Source organism: Lemur catta, chromosome 13 (genome assembly GCF_020740605.2).
Source record: "Lemur catta isolate mLemCat1 chromosome 13, mLemCat1.pri, whole genome shotgun sequence".
Classification (NCBI taxonomy): Eukaryota; Metazoa; Chordata; class Mammalia; order Primates; family Lemuridae; genus Lemur; species Lemur catta.
In genome coordinates, this window is record NC_059140.1 from 36,817,551 (window position 1) to 36,836,026 (window position 18,476).

At 31.9% G+C, this 18,476-nt stretch overlaps 1 protein-coding gene across 1 annotated transcript in view; it reads right to left on the reverse strand.

The window, feature by feature from the left end:
* Positions 1 to 1,107: 1,107 nt before the first annotated feature.
* The window catches only part of NDFIP2 (Nedd4 family interacting protein 2), a 69,456-nt gene continuing 52,087 nt past the window's right edge, over positions 1,108 to 18,476 (reverse strand). The window contains exons 4-8 of the mRNA XM_045566638.1: positions 15,288 to 15,381; positions 11,056 to 11,180; positions 6,799 to 6,865; positions 3,983 to 4,088; positions 1,108 to 2,515 (exon numbers count right to left, since the gene is read on the reverse strand). Of these exons, the coding sequence (XP_045422594.1) occupies positions 3,985 to 4,088; positions 6,799 to 6,865; positions 11,056 to 11,180; positions 15,288 to 15,381 (390 nt within the window). The 3' untranslated portion in view covers positions 1,108 to 2,515; positions 3,983 to 3,984. The remainder of the gene's footprint in view (positions 2,516 to 3,982; positions 4,089 to 6,798; positions 6,866 to 11,055; positions 11,181 to 15,287; positions 15,382 to 18,476) is intronic.

Genomic DNA, 18,476 nt, shown 5'->3' on the forward strand with positions numbered 1-18,476 from the left:
GAAATTCTTGCAGTAACTTCCAAGCCCCAGTTCATGTTCATTCAAAAATGTTTACACACCCTAACAAGGGTTTTAATTTTCAATCATTAAGGCAAGAGTGCAACGGTGGTCAAGTGTCCCCAAAAGACAACAGCAGCTGTTCAAGCTCACAGGAAATGAAGGCAAGTATGCAGAATTTGAAAAATCTGGAAGGGAATGTTAAGTTTTTGAAAATAACATTTTGATTCCCCTGCTTAATGAGATTTAAGGCTACCATTAAATTATACCAATTATAGAAGATTAAGTAGCATGTATACTTGAACCTTATAGATTTGGGGGGAAAAAATCAAAACAAAAAGTGAAGTTTTGATGTTAGATCAAAAGTAACACATTCATATTCAGAAACCAAGTATAAATACCACAAAAACTAAAATGAAATTTTAATAAATTGATGTTTGATGGCTGAGCTTCCTAAAATTATCATGTATCAAAGCTTAATGTCATTTAAAAGTTATTGAAAAAAAAAGTATAGGTCTATAGAAAATGAATTATCCAGGCTGGGTGTGGTGGCTCACACCTGCCTGGCAAGGGTGAGAAACCTGTCTCTACTAAAAATAGAAAAATGAGCCAGGCGTGGTGGCGCACATCTGTAGCCCCAGCTACTCGGGAGGCTGGGGCAGGAGCACTGCTTGAGCCCTGGAGTTTGAGGTTGCTGTGAGCTAGGCTGACGCCCATGGCCCTCTACTCAGGGCAACAGAGTGAGGCTCTGTCTTAAAAACAAAAACAAAAAAAACAGAAAATTAATTATCCAGCATGAGTTTGAGTTTGCATATGTTATTAGTACATTCTAATTCTAATTAATTTCCAAATTAGGCAAGTAAATTAAATATTTTATTTTCTTTACCCCATATTATTGTTTTACTTCAAGGGGTGTATAACACGGGTACTTTAATTGATAGTAAAAATTCTATACAAGGGAGTAAACTAAATGAGGGAAAACAAAAAATAGGAGGCTTAATTAGCAAAACAAAACTATATGTTTTATTTATCAAAGACAACGAAAAAAATTAGAAAATACAGAGAAATACAAAAGAAGTTATAAAGCATAATAAATTTTATTTTTTCAGCAATGGAAAAATCTCCCTGAATAATTAAATGTACCTTTTAGTAATAGTGTCTAATAATAAATAATCAATTTTATATATTCTATATAGCTGTATTGAATACTTTTTAGGTTTAAAAGATGATATACCATAATTTTTAAATGTTGGTACTCAAAAGCAAAGATATAACTGAAAAGAAAAACAGATGAGACATAAAATGATTTGCAAGATGTGAAATATAGTAGCTTATGATGTAGATTAGATTCCAGTTGTAATAATGGCGACACACGCTAATCACACACACACACCCACACCCCTAGATACCCCAGACACATTTCCATAACTTGAAAATGGGTAATATGTTTTTTATAGGTTAATCTATAATCATAAAAACCAGAAGCTATTAATAGCACAAAATTTTATTTGCTAAGCTTAACAAATTAAACACCTAAAGAACAAATTATTACAATGATATTGAAAGATACTTTTATTGGCTTTTTAAAAGACAAATGCAAATGAGAATATTTGGAAAATTAATTTTCAAAATTCTCTTAAATGAAATAAATATAATATCTAATACAACCTCTTCCTGCAAGAATCTCTAAGATGGGCAATCCTAAAAACCAAGCTTCTTACTTGAAAATCTCTAAAATTAGTAGGTCCCTTAAAAAAATTTTTTTTTCTTATAAAGGACATTTGGTATACCCACATTTTCTTAACATTTGTCTTAAAAACAAATTCTATCTTTAACACTCAAATTTTCTATATATATATTTAGTTCACTTAATTTAAAATTAATGAAAAGATATCTAGACACAATTTCTAAGAAAACAATGCAGAAAGTACTTTATGCATGGTTATTTACAGGAAGAGTTTTCCTAAATAATAATGTAATATCACGTTCAAAAATCTGACAAATCCTTTCCAATAATCAGCACTGCCGGTTTCAATAAACTTTATATATAACAAACAATGTTTCATCTATAGAATTACCAAATGAATCTAAGACCCAGAAAGTAAAGCATTTGACATGGTTAATAATTTCATTTTTATTATACTAAATGTCAGGTCAGAAGTCAATGGAATTTACATGCTGGAAGACTTTACCACTCAATTCTTTCAATTATATCAAACACTGATTAACCAAATGTGACTGGACTGCTACAACTTTAAGGTCTCTTTCAAGTATATGCAAATCTTTTAAATGGGCACATATGCATATGTGCAAAACAAACGAAATATAGATAGGTAAAGAATGAACAGAAATGGCTTTTAAGTATAAACCACCCTGCTATTCAATTTTGATGCTCTATCTTTTCTTCACTAATTTGTCTTCTGTTATTAGTAGTCTTCTATCCTATTAAAGTTGTAGGTTTACAGATGATCTGGAAATTTCACATTGGCGTAAGAAAGGAATGTCAGGTTGCTGCAGTCTAGGGACAAAGAAATAATTAGTCTTAAAATGTATTAAGTTGCACTTATCTAAATCATAGTATAATAGCCCATTTTATAGCAGTATTACATAAGTATATAATGTTCTTTTGATAAAGACAACATAAACTAGTACATAAATCAGAATATATTCTAAAGTGTAAAGCTTTAGGATACTTTCATCTAGAACATACTTACATTATATTTTAGACTCTTCAAAATGCGACATTATATTTTAGACTCTTCAAAATGTGATAAGATAATCACACTACTCACAGAATACCACTCAAATTAGTAAAATTACTTTGTCTTTTATCTTATCATTAATGCTGACAAACTCTTAATGCCATTGTTTACAGACATTTTACTTGTTAAAAAGAAAATGTGACATCTTCAGGGCTAGGTACCTTAAAGGAACATTTAAAATGATATTTTAATATGCTCCAGAAATAAAACTATATTCACTGTTCTCTTCAGTGGACATAAGTAAATAATATAAGCTTATGCATAACTCATAAATTATAAATAAAATTTAAACAACCAAATCACAAACCAGACAATTTATTTATAAAAAAGAATACTTTGTTATAGTAACCCTGAAACACTTTGTCCTTGTAGTCCTACATTCAGAAGTATTTTAGTAGACATTTTGCTTATGGAGTTCAAATACTTTTCAAGTTTAAATTATTTATACATATGAAGTATATGGTATATGCTTTAAAAAATAGGATAGGAAAATAAAAATAAAATATAAGATAGGGTGTAAAGATATTAAGTCTCTTTATGTACAGATTCTCCTGGCTGCACAATAAGTAAATGCTATTACTATATACAATGCCTCCAGAAACTCAGTAAATAGTAAGGCACCCCCTGCTCATTTCTTTATATTCGATTTATTCAAGTTGTAGTTTTCATTGTTGACACACACTGACACATTAAGAAAACAAAAACAGAGCTCCTATTTTCTTCACACAACTTTTATTCCTTGATCCAAATTTCTAAGATGACTATGTGACAAATTGTTTTTCAATCATAGATTTATTTTTTGTTTTTTTTCACCAGATGCTTATGTGGATTTCACATTGTTTTCTGCAAAATGCCAGTCCCTTCTGTGTAAGTACTTTGTTGTATTTGCTTTTTTAAGGCTTTAAATTTTGTTCTGGTGGTTACTTTGCAGATCTCCTGTGATCAGTCTTTAAAAAACAGTTTAAAAAGTCTGATTTAAAGTTACAGTGTATTCATTCCATATTTAAAAAATTAGAATTTATGAAATTTAATTTTAAAAATATAAAAGTTGTCTAAAAAGGTCTATAACTTACTAAATTTCAGTAAGCTATTAATAGTATAAAATATGAAATATGCTAATTTTTAGTAAAAAATCCTGAGTACTCCTTAAGCATTTACTATGTATCTGGTAAATTTGAATGCATAAAGGGAATAAACAGAGTTAATATATTAATATTTCTTACCTCTATAACAAGAAGAAATATCTTGTTCTATGAGCAGCTGCCATACTTTCAGACATGTTTCTGACTTTTAGATAATTAACAAATCCTCTAAAGAAAAGGAGCAGGCCTGAGAAGGTTGAAATAATACAGGTATATTATGTTTTTATACAGAAATGGGTCATGATAAATTTAAAATAGACAATTATAATTAAGATCCTCATGGCTTAAGAAAAGGAATTTAATCTGTAGGATTCCACACATTCCATAATATATTTTACACTATAATGATAACTCCGTCATGAGGAAATACAATAAAATTTTATTGCCACCCACATTCTTTCAATTTGTTAGTCCTAGATGTACCCAAATTAAAGTAAAGCAAATCCAGCTATGAAAATCCAGAATTACATAAAAACATACATTTATTAAGATTTCTTTAAACAGCAAAGTTACCTGATGCATTTAAACTGATTTAACTCTTAGAAATCCCATCATACTGTATTAAACTTTCTGATTAATATAACCACTAAACAAACTAAGACATATATACTTATATAAAGTAAATAAAAAGACAATATACGCATTTAGTTGGCAAACAATTGTGGAAAAAAAACCATAAGCTTATCTATAATAGCAATATCAAGTACTTGTCATCTGTGAAATCTGTACTTGCTATGTGCATTATGTACCTATTTTTAATTATGAGTTCTTGTTTTCAAGCAATAAAAGACTAATTTATAATAAAAATTATGATAAGAAAAGGAGTAGCTTCGGGTAAAAAAAATTATAAGAGTCAGGAAAGAAGACTTGGGAAAGCAGTCATTCTTAGATTATTTGGAATACATCTTATCTCAGTTTTCTCCTCTGTAAAATAGTATTTTAAAATAATAATCACAGATATCTTTAATAATTAAAAAAGCAATGCCGGTGAAAGGCTTTAATGTTTCAGATGAAAAATATTAGATAAATATAAAAACATTACCATTATTAGTATAAGCCTTTGAAATATTTAAGCATATAATTCTTAGGGAAACATTTATTAACTCCAGTAAATTTTTAACCAGGAAATGGGGGTGGGGGTGCAAAAGCACAAACATATACCGTCTATGTGTAATTTTTCTCACCAGGAGGAAAAGAGTCTGTGAATTTAAAATAAAGAAGCCCCAAACTAAATGTGTATCCCAACTCCAAGACAGTATTCGAAGCACTAAAAAAAGAAGCGTGTTTGTAATAAACTGAAGAGGAAAGATAGAAGAGATAGACAAATGATGATTTAAACAAGTGGTATAAATTTCAACTAAATCCAATCCCATCTGCTTCCCATATCCCTCCCTCCATTGGGGACTCCCTTTCTCTGAATTCCACCCTCATGTCCTTCCACCAGATGCTGTTCAAAGATAATGAATCGTTATAATATAAAAATATTATTGAAAAATGTAAACTAAAATCATTTGTGAGATTCCCTCTTTTGTCTATGAAACTGCTGTTTCTGAGATACATTTTGTTTCTTCTCAGGCATTTTCTAAAATAAGCAAATTCATATCTAAAAACCAATCACTCGGTGGCTTTTGTTTCTCAGCATTCTACAAAGTGCTCAATATTCTTCTTAGTGTATGTGAGAGCAACATTTTTATCACTGATTAAATTTTTACATTCCCCTAAATAAGTGCTAGACTCTGGCTCTGAATGTGGAACTGGGATTGTCCTCTTCATTCTACTCTGCCCCTCAGTTACCTTCCTAAGAGTCCTCCAATCTCTAAATAATATATATAAAAACATACTCATTTGATATGCTTAAATACTTGGTAAACTTTATAAGTTTTTTTTCCGTTTTAGGTAAGAAACTCAGTAACACAGAATACAGTCAGTCAGAACAGAATCAACAATATAGAATTGGCTTAACCCCTTATATGAGTCAGACTCCCCAACAAAGTCGTAACACTAAAATAATTTCACTATAATTATTAGAAAAAGAATTTTGTGACCTTAACTGACCACTAAGAATTTGTTTCCCAAAAGATCTCAAAGATCTGATAGCATGACTAAATGAAAACTCAAAGAGAAGACTGCCACCTACTGAAATGAAATGCTATTATTTTCTGCTGCAATTCTTAGAGAAATGTGAGCTTTTAAACCTAAGTAGAAACAAAATGTATTCTTCATGTCAGTAAATATATTTGAAATGTGGATGAAAGATATAATGTGATTTTAAGATTAACTTAATTATCACATGTCTAAAGTGAAAAACAAGGGAACCAAAATTGAAAATCGATAAAATTCCATTAATATTAACGAAAGACATACCTTATAACAAGACAACTCAACAAAAGTACTGTGATCATTAGGCATGAAGCTTTTCCTTATGCCTGACTGATTAATCATTAATGCAGGGCACATTTCAAAAGTATAAAGAATGTTTCCATGAACCAAAAATACAAGAAAGGATAGAACCACCAAACTATCCTGGTCTCAAACTTCCTAAGATCATTAAAAGAAACTATGCATATATATTTCTAAGATGAATGCGAAGACAATTTTTTGGAGTTTTTTTGTTAATCATGTCAGGATTTTAAAATTTTGTAGCATTCAATTGTCATTCAATTTAATGACTGATTTTTTACATTGACAGCCTGTATATTTTAAATCTAAGGAATCTGGAGTGCTATGTAGAATATTTGAAAAGCTGAGATGATATAAGGGTTTGGATATGAGAATTTCACAGTGGAAAAATTATTTCCATATAAGTTGTAACATAATTTTACATCTTCCAATTTTAGGAAATTAAAGTTAAACTAAATACAAATTAGTTAAACTGAAATGCACTAAGAATAACTTACCAAGTACAAGAAATATCCACCAAAGCCAATACTGTCCATTGAAATATCCAGTAAAATAATCAGAAAACTGAAATGAACATAAATATATTAACCACATTTGTATACCAAAATTTGAAAATCACAGATTATCTTTAGTTTCAGAACTATTTACCTCAAATAATCTTTAACACTTAAAAATAGCACAAAAGGAAAAATAAAAATCCTTGGTGACATACATTAACAACATACATATATATATAATTATTTGAGAAAAATCTCAACGCAATAGCAAACAAACTTATACAAAATATTTTAGAAACAAAAAATAATTTTAAACTGCTTGCAAGAAAGAAAAGTAAATGCTATATATCTGAATTATCTGAATCACACATTTTCTCATTAAAGAGTTCACATATCACTCCCTTTTTTCATACTCTCTCAAGGCCACAATTACCATCCCAAACATGCTACGGCAACCCGCTGCTTTAGATATTAACACCAAAAGCCACATTAGTTTAATCTTATCAGATGGGGATGTTCTACTGACCTCTAAAAAGAAGAGCTTTTGACCTTCGGTACATCCCCTACTGTTAATCACTGCCAAAAATACTAGGCACATAAAGACCCCCAACTCATTAGAGTCTTTTTATTTTCAAACTAGATGCTCTAGCATTCAGTTCCCAACAGTGAGCTGAGAACAGCTAAATGAACCTTGAAGTGGCATTTCAACAGTTCCTATTAGTGGCCATGGTAGACAGTTTTATATTCTCTGTGATGTGGGAATATGAACAGGCAGATGGAAGGCAGGGTTTGGTGATATTGGACACAGGTATCTTTTTTCCTTGATTAGATTCTAGACATCAAACTTCACTAATTTAAAAAGGTTTAAAAAAATCATTCTAATGCAGTTACTTCAGATAATTCTTCTCTATTACCCTTTAGTACTTAAACAATGCCCCAAATAATTATTTTTTTAAAGTGTTTAATATAACCTACTCTAAAACTACTAAAGATTAGCTTGAGTTTACCCTGTTTCCACTGGTCTGCAAACTGAATCTGATTTAACTAAAAACGACTGTGCTAAATGCAGATTTGCCCTCAAATCTGAAATTAAAAGTATTTCCACCTTTAGAGGTAATTATTTCCAACCATTTGTTGTAATTTTCATAAAAGCTTAAAAATCCTATAAATTGGATAATAAAACATGTTTACAAATTGTAAGTAATGTCACCATTTAGGAACCATATCAACTAAAAATTATCTAACTGTTATTTAAAGCCTTAAGTATTTTTCTCAAGAAGTATTTTCAATTAATAAATAGGCCATCATCTAAATCAGCTTATACTTTTAGAAATTTCAAAGTAATATTAAAAGATGCAAATCTCACATACTCCTGCACCTTTAAAATATGTACAATGAAGGGAAAATTTGAAAATTGGAAAAATACAGCTTATAAAGTAGGAATGTACTATACTACTTTTAAATCAAGTGATTAATAATTAGATATAAAAGATTTTCATATAGGTTTTAGACGCTATAAGGACAAAAAAGAATAAAAAACCAAAGCAATACTTTAACTTTCTGTATATGACACCCATTAAGGGCAACTAGAAAATCAAGAAGAGAGTCATTTTTCACCAAAAATATTTACCATAAAGCTATTTCTTATTTACTACCAAGGAAAGAATATAATTACCTTCACCTTGAAGTCAAAGAGAAAGACTCACTATGTAAAAAGGATAAAGAAATAAGCTTTTGGACTCATTACTGAGCTATCAAAAATGTTCTAAAATAATAAAACATCGCAGGCTGAGCCACACTGTTGTTTTTTCAAGTAAGTAAACCAATCATGTTGATTGGCCAATGCAGAAATCAAATTTTGGAAAATAAATTGACTAACATTAAGAATTTATCTGATTTTATTTTATTAATATAACGCCAGTATTGTTTATATCCTACTTTCAAAAAAAAACTTGTTAGTTTTTAATATTAATAAAACACATAGGCATTTTTAAACAAACAATAAAAACATCAAAAGCCTTAGAAGTGATATCAGAATCCTGGGCTAAAGGTATTTACACAAAATCTGAGGTTCACGGCAGTGCAGAAACACAAAAGAAAGCAGCAGTATGATTTATAAATTACTTATTGTCTAATGAAAGGAAACACCAGGATTTTAGGAGAAAACCTTTCTCTCAGCACTAAAACTGCAAGAGGAATTTACCGCTTGGAACCTTACAGTAAAAGTCAAAGTACAGTGTTAGTGAGGCAGTACAGAATTAGGAAAACAGGCACAAAATAGAGACCAAGCTCAATTCTAACCTACATAAAAACTGTGGGACTCTGAGCAAGTTTTTAGATGCTTTTTTAGTTTCATCATCAATTAAAATGACTGGACCATCACCAGCATCAGACATACAGATAAGGTTAAAAAAATTGGTGTTTGTAACAAACTATTTCTAGAACACATTAAGTGTTCAATGAATGGGCTGCTATTATTATTTTATACAAAAAATTTTTTAAAATCCTTTTCTTATATCAATTCTCAATATTCATTAAAGGTATAACATTATCCTTAACTCAGTAAAGGTATTTTAAAGGGAAACTAAACAGTTCTGGTGATCAAACCTGATGTCGGTATATACCCTACAAAACTGAGGAACTGTAGTCTTTGAATTTAAGTTCCCCATCTTATCACATTAGCCCCTTTCTCAACCTGGGGTTCTATGGGACAATTAGGTTCTAATACCCTAAAGGCATAGGGTGTATATAATGCATTAACTTCTTTCGTATGGATTTAGTGATACTAGTAATTTACCAACTTTAGGAGAATTAAAAAAATAGTCCTCAAATTATTTTCTGTGTTCTGTGATTCAGATGAGAAATCCTATTTGAATAATAGTACTTAATTCTATTAGTATCATAACCAAGGTTGGACATATCTAGCACCAACTCTTTTGAGGGTTTTCTAGTAATAACTTCTGCAAGGGCAGGGACTGTGTCTTTATAGCTGTATGCTCCCTAACACCTAATAAGTTTATGCCCATGGTGGGAACCCACTATACACCTTTGAAATAAAATTAAAACACGAATCTGCCAGAGGACAGTTCTTACAATGGCCCAGATTTTAATCATCTTAGGAGAAACCAGTCCACAGGTCCCAATCAAGAATCAACTGATTAATAATAAAACCTATAATCTGGTCTGAACCGAGACAGGGTCTGTCTGTTAAGACTACTGAAACCCTGGGAAGCTACAAGTATAAAAATAACAAAGAAAGCTAGGTGCGGTGGCTCATGCCTGTAACGCTAGAACTTTGGGAAGCTGAGGCAGGAGGATTACTTGAGGCCAGGAGTTTGAGACCAGCCTGGGCAACATAGACCCCATCTCTACAAAAAATAAAAAATAAGCATTCATTCTCCTAGGCCTTATCCTAAAAACACTAGGAAGAAACATTTGTAAAGAAAAGCTTTTTAAAAGGGGCCTTTGAAAGGCCAAGGTAAAGAGCTGGGGGGAAGATTATGCTAACCATACCAATGCCTGTGCAATTTTGGGGACCAGAAACGTTATTGAGATGGGGAAAAGAAAAGGACTTATCTTTGTCTCCCTACACACCATCGTGTAAATAAGAAGTAGAGAGGGTGACTTCAGGGAACAACAGGAAAATGAGAAGAAAGGCTTAAAGAAACACAAGGGACAAAAGATAAGTTCTGATAGTCACTTTCATAGCCCTCCACTTTACTTTTGAGCTCTCAATGTGACAAAAAAGTAAAAAGATACTTAGGTTCATAATCTTACTAAAATACAGAAATGTTTATGTTTTAACTGATTTTAGGCACACTGCACCATATCACAATAATAGCAACGATTTACTGAGCGATATATTTATGCAGTAATTGGGCAAAGTACTTTAATTATATTATTTCTGTACCAATAAAAATCCTAGAAGGCAGCTATTAATTATCAGCCTATTTTGAAGAAACCAATGCTCAGAACAATTAAATTACAGACATAAAAAAGAACAGACATAAAAAAAGATGAGATTCAAACTTAAATTTTTCTGATTTCAAAGTTCTTTCCAATATTAACAATCTCTCATATAATAAAGTTATAAAATCTTCATACCACAGAAATTACTATAATAATTAAGTATAGAAATTAAGAATAACCTTGAAATAATTGAATTCATGTGCATAAAATGAACATTTATGAACCACACAGAAAATTTCACGCCTTTTCATTTTAGAGATAAAAGATACAGGCTATGAAGACACTCACCCTGACAATAAGGATCCATTTGATCAGTGAAAGGCCAAATCCACAGATAGCACCATACCTTCCAGCTATGGTATTGGTGATACAGAAGGATAAACAAAAGCCAAGCCAGTTGAAAATAAACGCCACTAAAAGCAACAGAAACAGTTCATTTAAAGACCACACTTTGGAAACAAATTAACACAGACGTTACATTAACTATACTTCATTGCTCAATGGAAACAGCATTTCCCTTTCTTTAAACTCTAAGCCAGTTAACCTTCTTTATAGACTGTAGCTTACCTTTTGCAAATGTATTATTACTTATTTACTATACTGTACACCATCAGATGGGTAAGTGTGATTTCTTGTCAGTTTGGTTCACAGGAATCAATTCCTGAAAGCTTATCAATGGATAAAACTACATTTTTAAACCAGCTAAAAACCAGGTTACAATATAGCTTTCATGTGGTCCCACCCAAGAAGTCCAGCCTAAGCAATCAGCCAACAAAATGTGCTTTTTTAAAAAGGTAAAATAAAATAACAAAATCTAATACTTCACAAATATTTTATGGTTTTCTTAAGGTAGAGTTACAATTCTTAGATGTTCCTTTTCTGAATTCACTCACAATATGTAATCCTATCCAAAAGCTATATAAAAACACAGCTTTCCATGGACAGAACAAGTCATCAATGTATTGTTTTCCAGTGTCTAGATAACCCCTTTAAGAACTGTAACTTTTATGACTTGTATATGGTAGGTGCTCAAAAGAATTTACTGAATAAAGATGCTCAACAGCATTAATTGTTAGGGAAATGCAAATTAAAACACAATGAGATACCTCTACACATCTGTTAAAATGTCTAAAATAAAAAATTTTTAAAAATGCTAATACCAAATACTGGGGAGGATGCAGAGCAACAGGAACTCCCATTCACAGCTGGTGGGAATGCAAAATGGTACAGCCACTTTGCAAGACAGTTTGGCAATTTCTTACTACTCAAAATTCAAAACACTCTTTGAATTCTTTTTAAGTTACAAATAACTTACTTTCTCTTCATGCTTCCCTCAAGTCTAAAATGGGAATTAATGGTGATTAATTATTACCATAGCATGGTGATGTTAAGATTCGCACATGGTACAAATGGCTAAACCTTGGAAGAAAAGTTTTCTAAACAGAGCCAGATAGAGCCTACCACATTTTAAAGCACTGGAGTTCAAGGTCATTTCCACAGACTGTCAGTTATCCAACAAACCAAATCTTAATTTCTAGTGTTTAACTGACTGACAAATAAATGAATTCCATTTCATTTTCTTAAAAAAAAATTCTTAAAAATAAGATCAGAGAGGTTAGGCATGTGTATGAGACATTTTGCAGTAACACTTTAAAGGATTATGAGAAGCAAAAACCTTATCAGGGGATACATACATTTCTCCTTTTATATTTTCTGAACAAGAACATGCAATTATCTTATCAAATTTAAGTATAAACTTTTTTAGGGTTATGTGAGGTAAGGTGTTGAAAACAAAGGCAGCAAAAATTAAACCAACAAAAGGTTTTAATTGAAATATTCTTATTGATATTCACTGTAGTTTTATTTGCACAAGTTATATAACCTGAAATGCTTAAGTTCTAAACCACATTAAAGAAAATCTACTTTTTACCAACAGTAGCTACAAGATCATTTAAATGGCATGGAAAATACAGTAAGTTGCAATTTGAGGAACAGCCACTAGATGGTAGTAATTACAAATAAATCTATGTTTATCAAAGCAAATAAGCTCTAGGACTACTAGAAAAAAACGTATCAGAAAATGAAGGTAAAAAATATAAATTTACTCTTATAATATTGGCGTAATATAGAATAGGAAGCATAAAAAATAAGTTGTGGAAACAATTTAGTAAAAATTTAGAAAAAGATAATTTATATTAAATATATTAAATAAAACATTTATATTAACTAATATTAATGTTATACTAACACTAGCTAAAGTCATCCAGTGTGTCTAAGTTACCATGAATTTACAACACTTACATCAGTGAAATGTTTTCAAATCTAAAAAATTAAGATTAAAAAATGATACCGGGGTTAAGTGGAATATAGAAATGGAGAAATAAGAACTCTCTGAGTGATATAATTAAATGGTATCAAACAACATGTTTTTATTCCTAAGAAACAGATATTCACACTAAAAATAGTACAATAAATTTAGATTCTTTTCTAATTAAGATTCCTTAAAAGATATAACCATGAAAGAAATTAATGTTTAAGCTACTCTTCTTGTAAACAAAATATGTGGGAAGTTTGTTAAGAATTACCAGTTGAACTAAAATTAAGAGAAAAACCAAGGTTCACTAAATAATAGTACAAAACAGTACTCATCTGTAACCAAAGAGTTCATTTACTTTTTGTTGTACCTGATATATCTAACTAGAAATTATAACTAAAATCAATTTAAGATTTAAATATTACATATATGTTAGCTGACTGACAACTTGAATATAATTTAGTAAGTTTGAAGAAAAAAATATAGCTGCCTGCCCTCCCCCCACCTCTGTTCTTCAGCAGATGAAATAAAAGAAAGAAACCATTTCAAAATGGAGGAAAAAGTGAACTTCCAGAGTCAAAAGTAACAACTCATGAAGTATGTATTTTTTTTTTTTTTTTTTTGAGACAGAGTCTCACTTTGTTGCCCAGGCTAGAGTGAGTGCCGTGGCGTCAGCCTAGCTCACAGCAACCTCAAACTCCTGGGCTCAAGCGATCCTCCTGCCTCAGCCTCCCGAGTAGCTGGGACTACAGGCATGCGCCACCATGCCCAGCTAATTTTTTCTATATATATGTTTTTAGCTGTCCATATAATTTCTTTCTATTTTTAGTAGAGATGGGGTCTCGCTCTTGCTCAGGTTGGTCTCAAACTCCTGAGCTCAAAGGATCCGCCCGCCTCGGCCTCCCAGAGTGCTAGGATTATAGGCATGAGCCACTGCGCCCGGCCAAAGTATGTATTTTCTATTTGCTAAAGTTGAATGTGGCACTTTAAATAACTAAACTATTTCTGTTTTCTCATTTAACTAAATTTTATAATTAAAATGAATGAAATCAGCATTCTATCCAAGAATGAAAGCTTAATCATTTAACCAGGTTGAGGGCAGAAATTAACCATATCATAGACTAATAAATTTACTTACATGAATATTGGGTTTCTACCACTGGCTTTAGTAGTTTAAACAGTTTATTGAGTGTCTTAATATTATTTAATGAGTTAACTATTCTGATCCCTCATGTTAGGTACTGAAATAATGAAGACTATGACACAGTCTTCCCTTGATTTAAATCTACTTTATAAGTCTAATATTAAATTAAGAATTTTGCAAGATGTTAAAAAATATTACTTAGGTTTCTGATTTTCTAATTACTCACCATTCCTCCAAATAAAACTTACACTTTCACACCTTTGTGTCTCAAGTGACATTGTTCTAGTTGCCCAGAATATCCCCCCTTTTGTAACCTTTCTTCTGGCCTAAGGACACTCAGATTGAAGTCTTCTCCAAAACCAGGATTTAGTTTCATTCCATAAGCTCCTATGGCAGTGAACGGCACCCCCCACTGCAGCATTTCTCTTACAAAATCCCAATTAGCTTAAATGTGTTTATATAATTTTATATGGTCAGCAATACAGCATAATGGTTGCAATGCATAATTATTCAGTTAAGTGTTTTAAAAATTCTAGGGTGTGGCCGGGCACGGTGGCTCACGCCTGTAATCCTAGCACTCTGGGAGGCCGAGGCGGGTGGATCGCTCAAGGTCAGGAGTTCGAGACCAGCCTGAGCAAGAGTGAGACCCCGTCTCTACTAAAAATAGAAATAAATTATCTGGACAACTAAAAATATATATAGAAAAAATTAGCCGGGTGTGGTGGCACATGCCTGTAGTCCCAGCTACTCAGGAGGCTGAGGCAGTAGGATCGCTTAAGCCCAGGAGTTTGAGGTTGCTGTGAGCTAGGCTGATGCCATGGCACTCACTCTAGCCAGGGCAACAAAGCGATACTCTGTCTCAAAAAAAAAAAAAAAAAAAAAAAAAATTCTAGGGTTTGTACCATAACATACGATCACAGTATTCATTAGTTCAGTATCAGGAACAATCTATATTTTAAACAAGGTAGATACGTTCTAATAATATTTGCTTTTCTTCACTATGTTACTTTAATGCACACACAGCCAACATATGCAAAAAAATAGTTTGGAAAGACCACTTACTGAAAAATGCCAACATGAAAATGCCATCATTACCCACTCTGAGCTGGTCTGCATCACTGAAGTCATCTCTTGGTGGGCACTCTTCCTCCTGAATCTGTATACATGTAACATTAGAATAGCTCACTAAAGTAATCCCAACTTTATCATCTTAAATATAAGGATAAGAACTTCAACAAAATCTAGTGCTCTCAGTAGACAAAATGACATAATGAGTACAATGTCTGGCACAAAGTAAGTAATCAATAAACATTAGCAAGCATTACTTTTCCATGGGCACCCTTAAAAAGAGTAACTTAAAAGGTAAACACAAAAAAGATAATGTTGAATAACAGCAAATGCATGCAAAGGGTATCAAGAAGATAAATGTAATACTGCTGCATTAATATTAAATGGGGAAACAGGAACTTTCATAGTCAGTGGTGGCGTATAAATTGGTTGGCAATTTGGCAATATTTATCAAATATTTATCAAAATTAAAATGTACATACCCTTTGATCCAACAATTCTAGTTTTTACAACATATTGTAGAAATACATACACGTATCCCCACTTACAAGAAATGATGTATTAAAGATAATTCATTGCAGCAATGTTAATAAGAACAGAAGATTAGACACAATCTAAATGACCATCGATAGGGACTATGTTAAGAGAATTCTCCATGGGTCTATTAGGTTTCTACATGTCTTCTAGGCAGAGGCACTGGCTGTCTTTTTCTGAGAGTTGATATCGTGGAGAGCTTTGGAGGAGAGACAGCATCTCCTTTCAGAAGTGTGGGCATTCTTATTGACCATCAGAAAAGAGTTGGGTTCCCTGTGCCCAGGGTTCCTCTCCTATGACTCAACACACTGAGTGTGGAGGTTATCACTTAGCCCTCTTTGTGTTGCCCTGTGGGGACTGGAGGTCAGGGAACTGGCACAGAAAATGCTAATACTCTGGCTACTGCTATTGCTGTGAATAATAATGTCTTTTTCTCTGACCCAGCGGTCTCATGTTTTCTGCTAGCATCCAAAGAACTGTGACAACCTAGTCTATTAGCTTGCAAGTCCAGTAAAATTTCAGACTGTTGACAGTTCTTGACAGGCAGGTAAAATGAATTATCGTATATCTATCCAATAAAATTTAAAAAGCAGTGCAAAAATTTAAAAGTAAATAAAAAAGAACAAAAAAGTTTTGTTGTTTTTTTTTTTGAGACAGGGTCTCAATCTGTTGCCCTGGCTAGAGTGCAGTGGTGCCATCATAACTCACTGCAACCTCAAACTCCTGGCTCAAGCCTCCTAAGTAGTCGGGATTACAGACATGCACCACCACGCCTGGCTAATAAGAACAAAAAAGTTCTTAATATCCCTAATATTGTTAATAATCTCCAAAATATATGAAGTGGAAATTATTTGTACAGCATTTTGTTTATATAAAAATAATATACTCACATATTAATGTATTTGCTTATAAAAGTAAAGAATGTCTCTGAAAGTATACATAAAACCTGTTATCACTCATTGCTTCCAATTTTCAACAAATATTAATGGAATACCTATTCTACATAAGACTTGGCTTCCTGGTCCTTAGGATACATCAGTGTACACAAAACAAATATGCTTGCCCTTGTGGAGCTTATATTCTAATGAGGGGAGCCAGACAATAAACAAAGACATAATAAATAAGTTATTTATATAATTATTAAAAGGTATAAATACTATGCCAAAAAAAAAGGAAAGGAAAGGGAAAATTTGGGAATGCTATGGGGTTAAAGGTTACAGTTTTAAAGATAGTGGTCAGATAAGGCCTCATTAAGGTGACACCTGAGCAAAGACTTAAAAGAAAGTAAGAAATTTAGTTATGAGGCATCTCATAGAAAAGTGTTTCAGGCAGAAGAATTAGCCAAAGCTAAGGTCCTAAGATAGATGGCATGTTAGAGTAACAGCAAAGAGGCTAGCTAGCATGGCTGGACCCCCAGAGTGAACACGAGAGAAAACAGGACAAAATGAGGACAGAGTCTACCGAAGGACCTTGGCTTTTACTGAGTAAAGTGGGAGGTCTTACAAAATTTTGATCAGATGAGTGACTTGACCTAATTTATATATCCATCTTTTCCAAATTATACATACATAATCTCAGTTGACTATTAATGATTCAATTTTGTGAGGCTCAGTCGGAAAAGCTAGAGCCCTGCGCAAGATCATGTAACTAGAAGGTCAAAGTGGAACTTGAGGTCTAGGACACTGACGTTCTTTCCCCCCAATCATGGCAGTCTAAATGTATTACTTTCCTGAAAGAAACTTTCAAAACCATGTTATGTTGCTCATCATTTGGGCACAAAGATCCCTTAAACTCTGCAGTCATGTATCCTAGGCAAACTTTAAATTTAATGACTGGCAATGACAATGCATACTAATAAAATTTTATATAATTTCAAATTAATTCAAGAAATAAACACTAAAGCACAGTTTGAACAAAAAACTGTCAATAAAATGGCAAAAATATAACTATTTCATATTATATATTTTAAAACACCAGTCCAGAGATTTTATCAAAGGACATCATTTTTTAAAATACACAAGACAAAATACACAAAGATTTCTTTTATAATATTAACACCTGACCAAAAAAAACCACAAACATTTGAAAATAATGATTGTTCACTAGAGAAGAATGGCCACTAAATTATAATAGTATATTGATTCCATGAAATTTCCCTCCACCATTAAACAGGAAAGTATTTATATAAAATGTTCAAAAATAAAAGATGGTACCTATGCAATAATTTCAACTATATTAAATATTAATTTATAAATCCTAAAATTGGTAAAAGACATCAAAAAATTTTAAAATGAACAGCTATAAGAGAATACCTGTAGTCTTTTCTTATTCCTAATTTCCCACATTGGCTAATATATATATATAAAACAAAAAGCACTCATTAACTTAGTAAACTGTCATTTATTAAACAACAAATATGCACCACATAACAGGTGTTGGGAATGTAAATGCAAGGTGTGTGTCCCAGAGTTGCTCACAGATTATCAAGTTCTAGTTCTTACATCAAAAGATAAGTTACTGAATCAATTTAAAACAAGTTACAAAAAAGTAAACTCTATCCACTTTAAGATCATAAGATAAGCCTACCTGATGAACAACAAGCCATGTTCTAAAAGTTTTATAAAGTTAATGATTTGGAATTCAAGTATT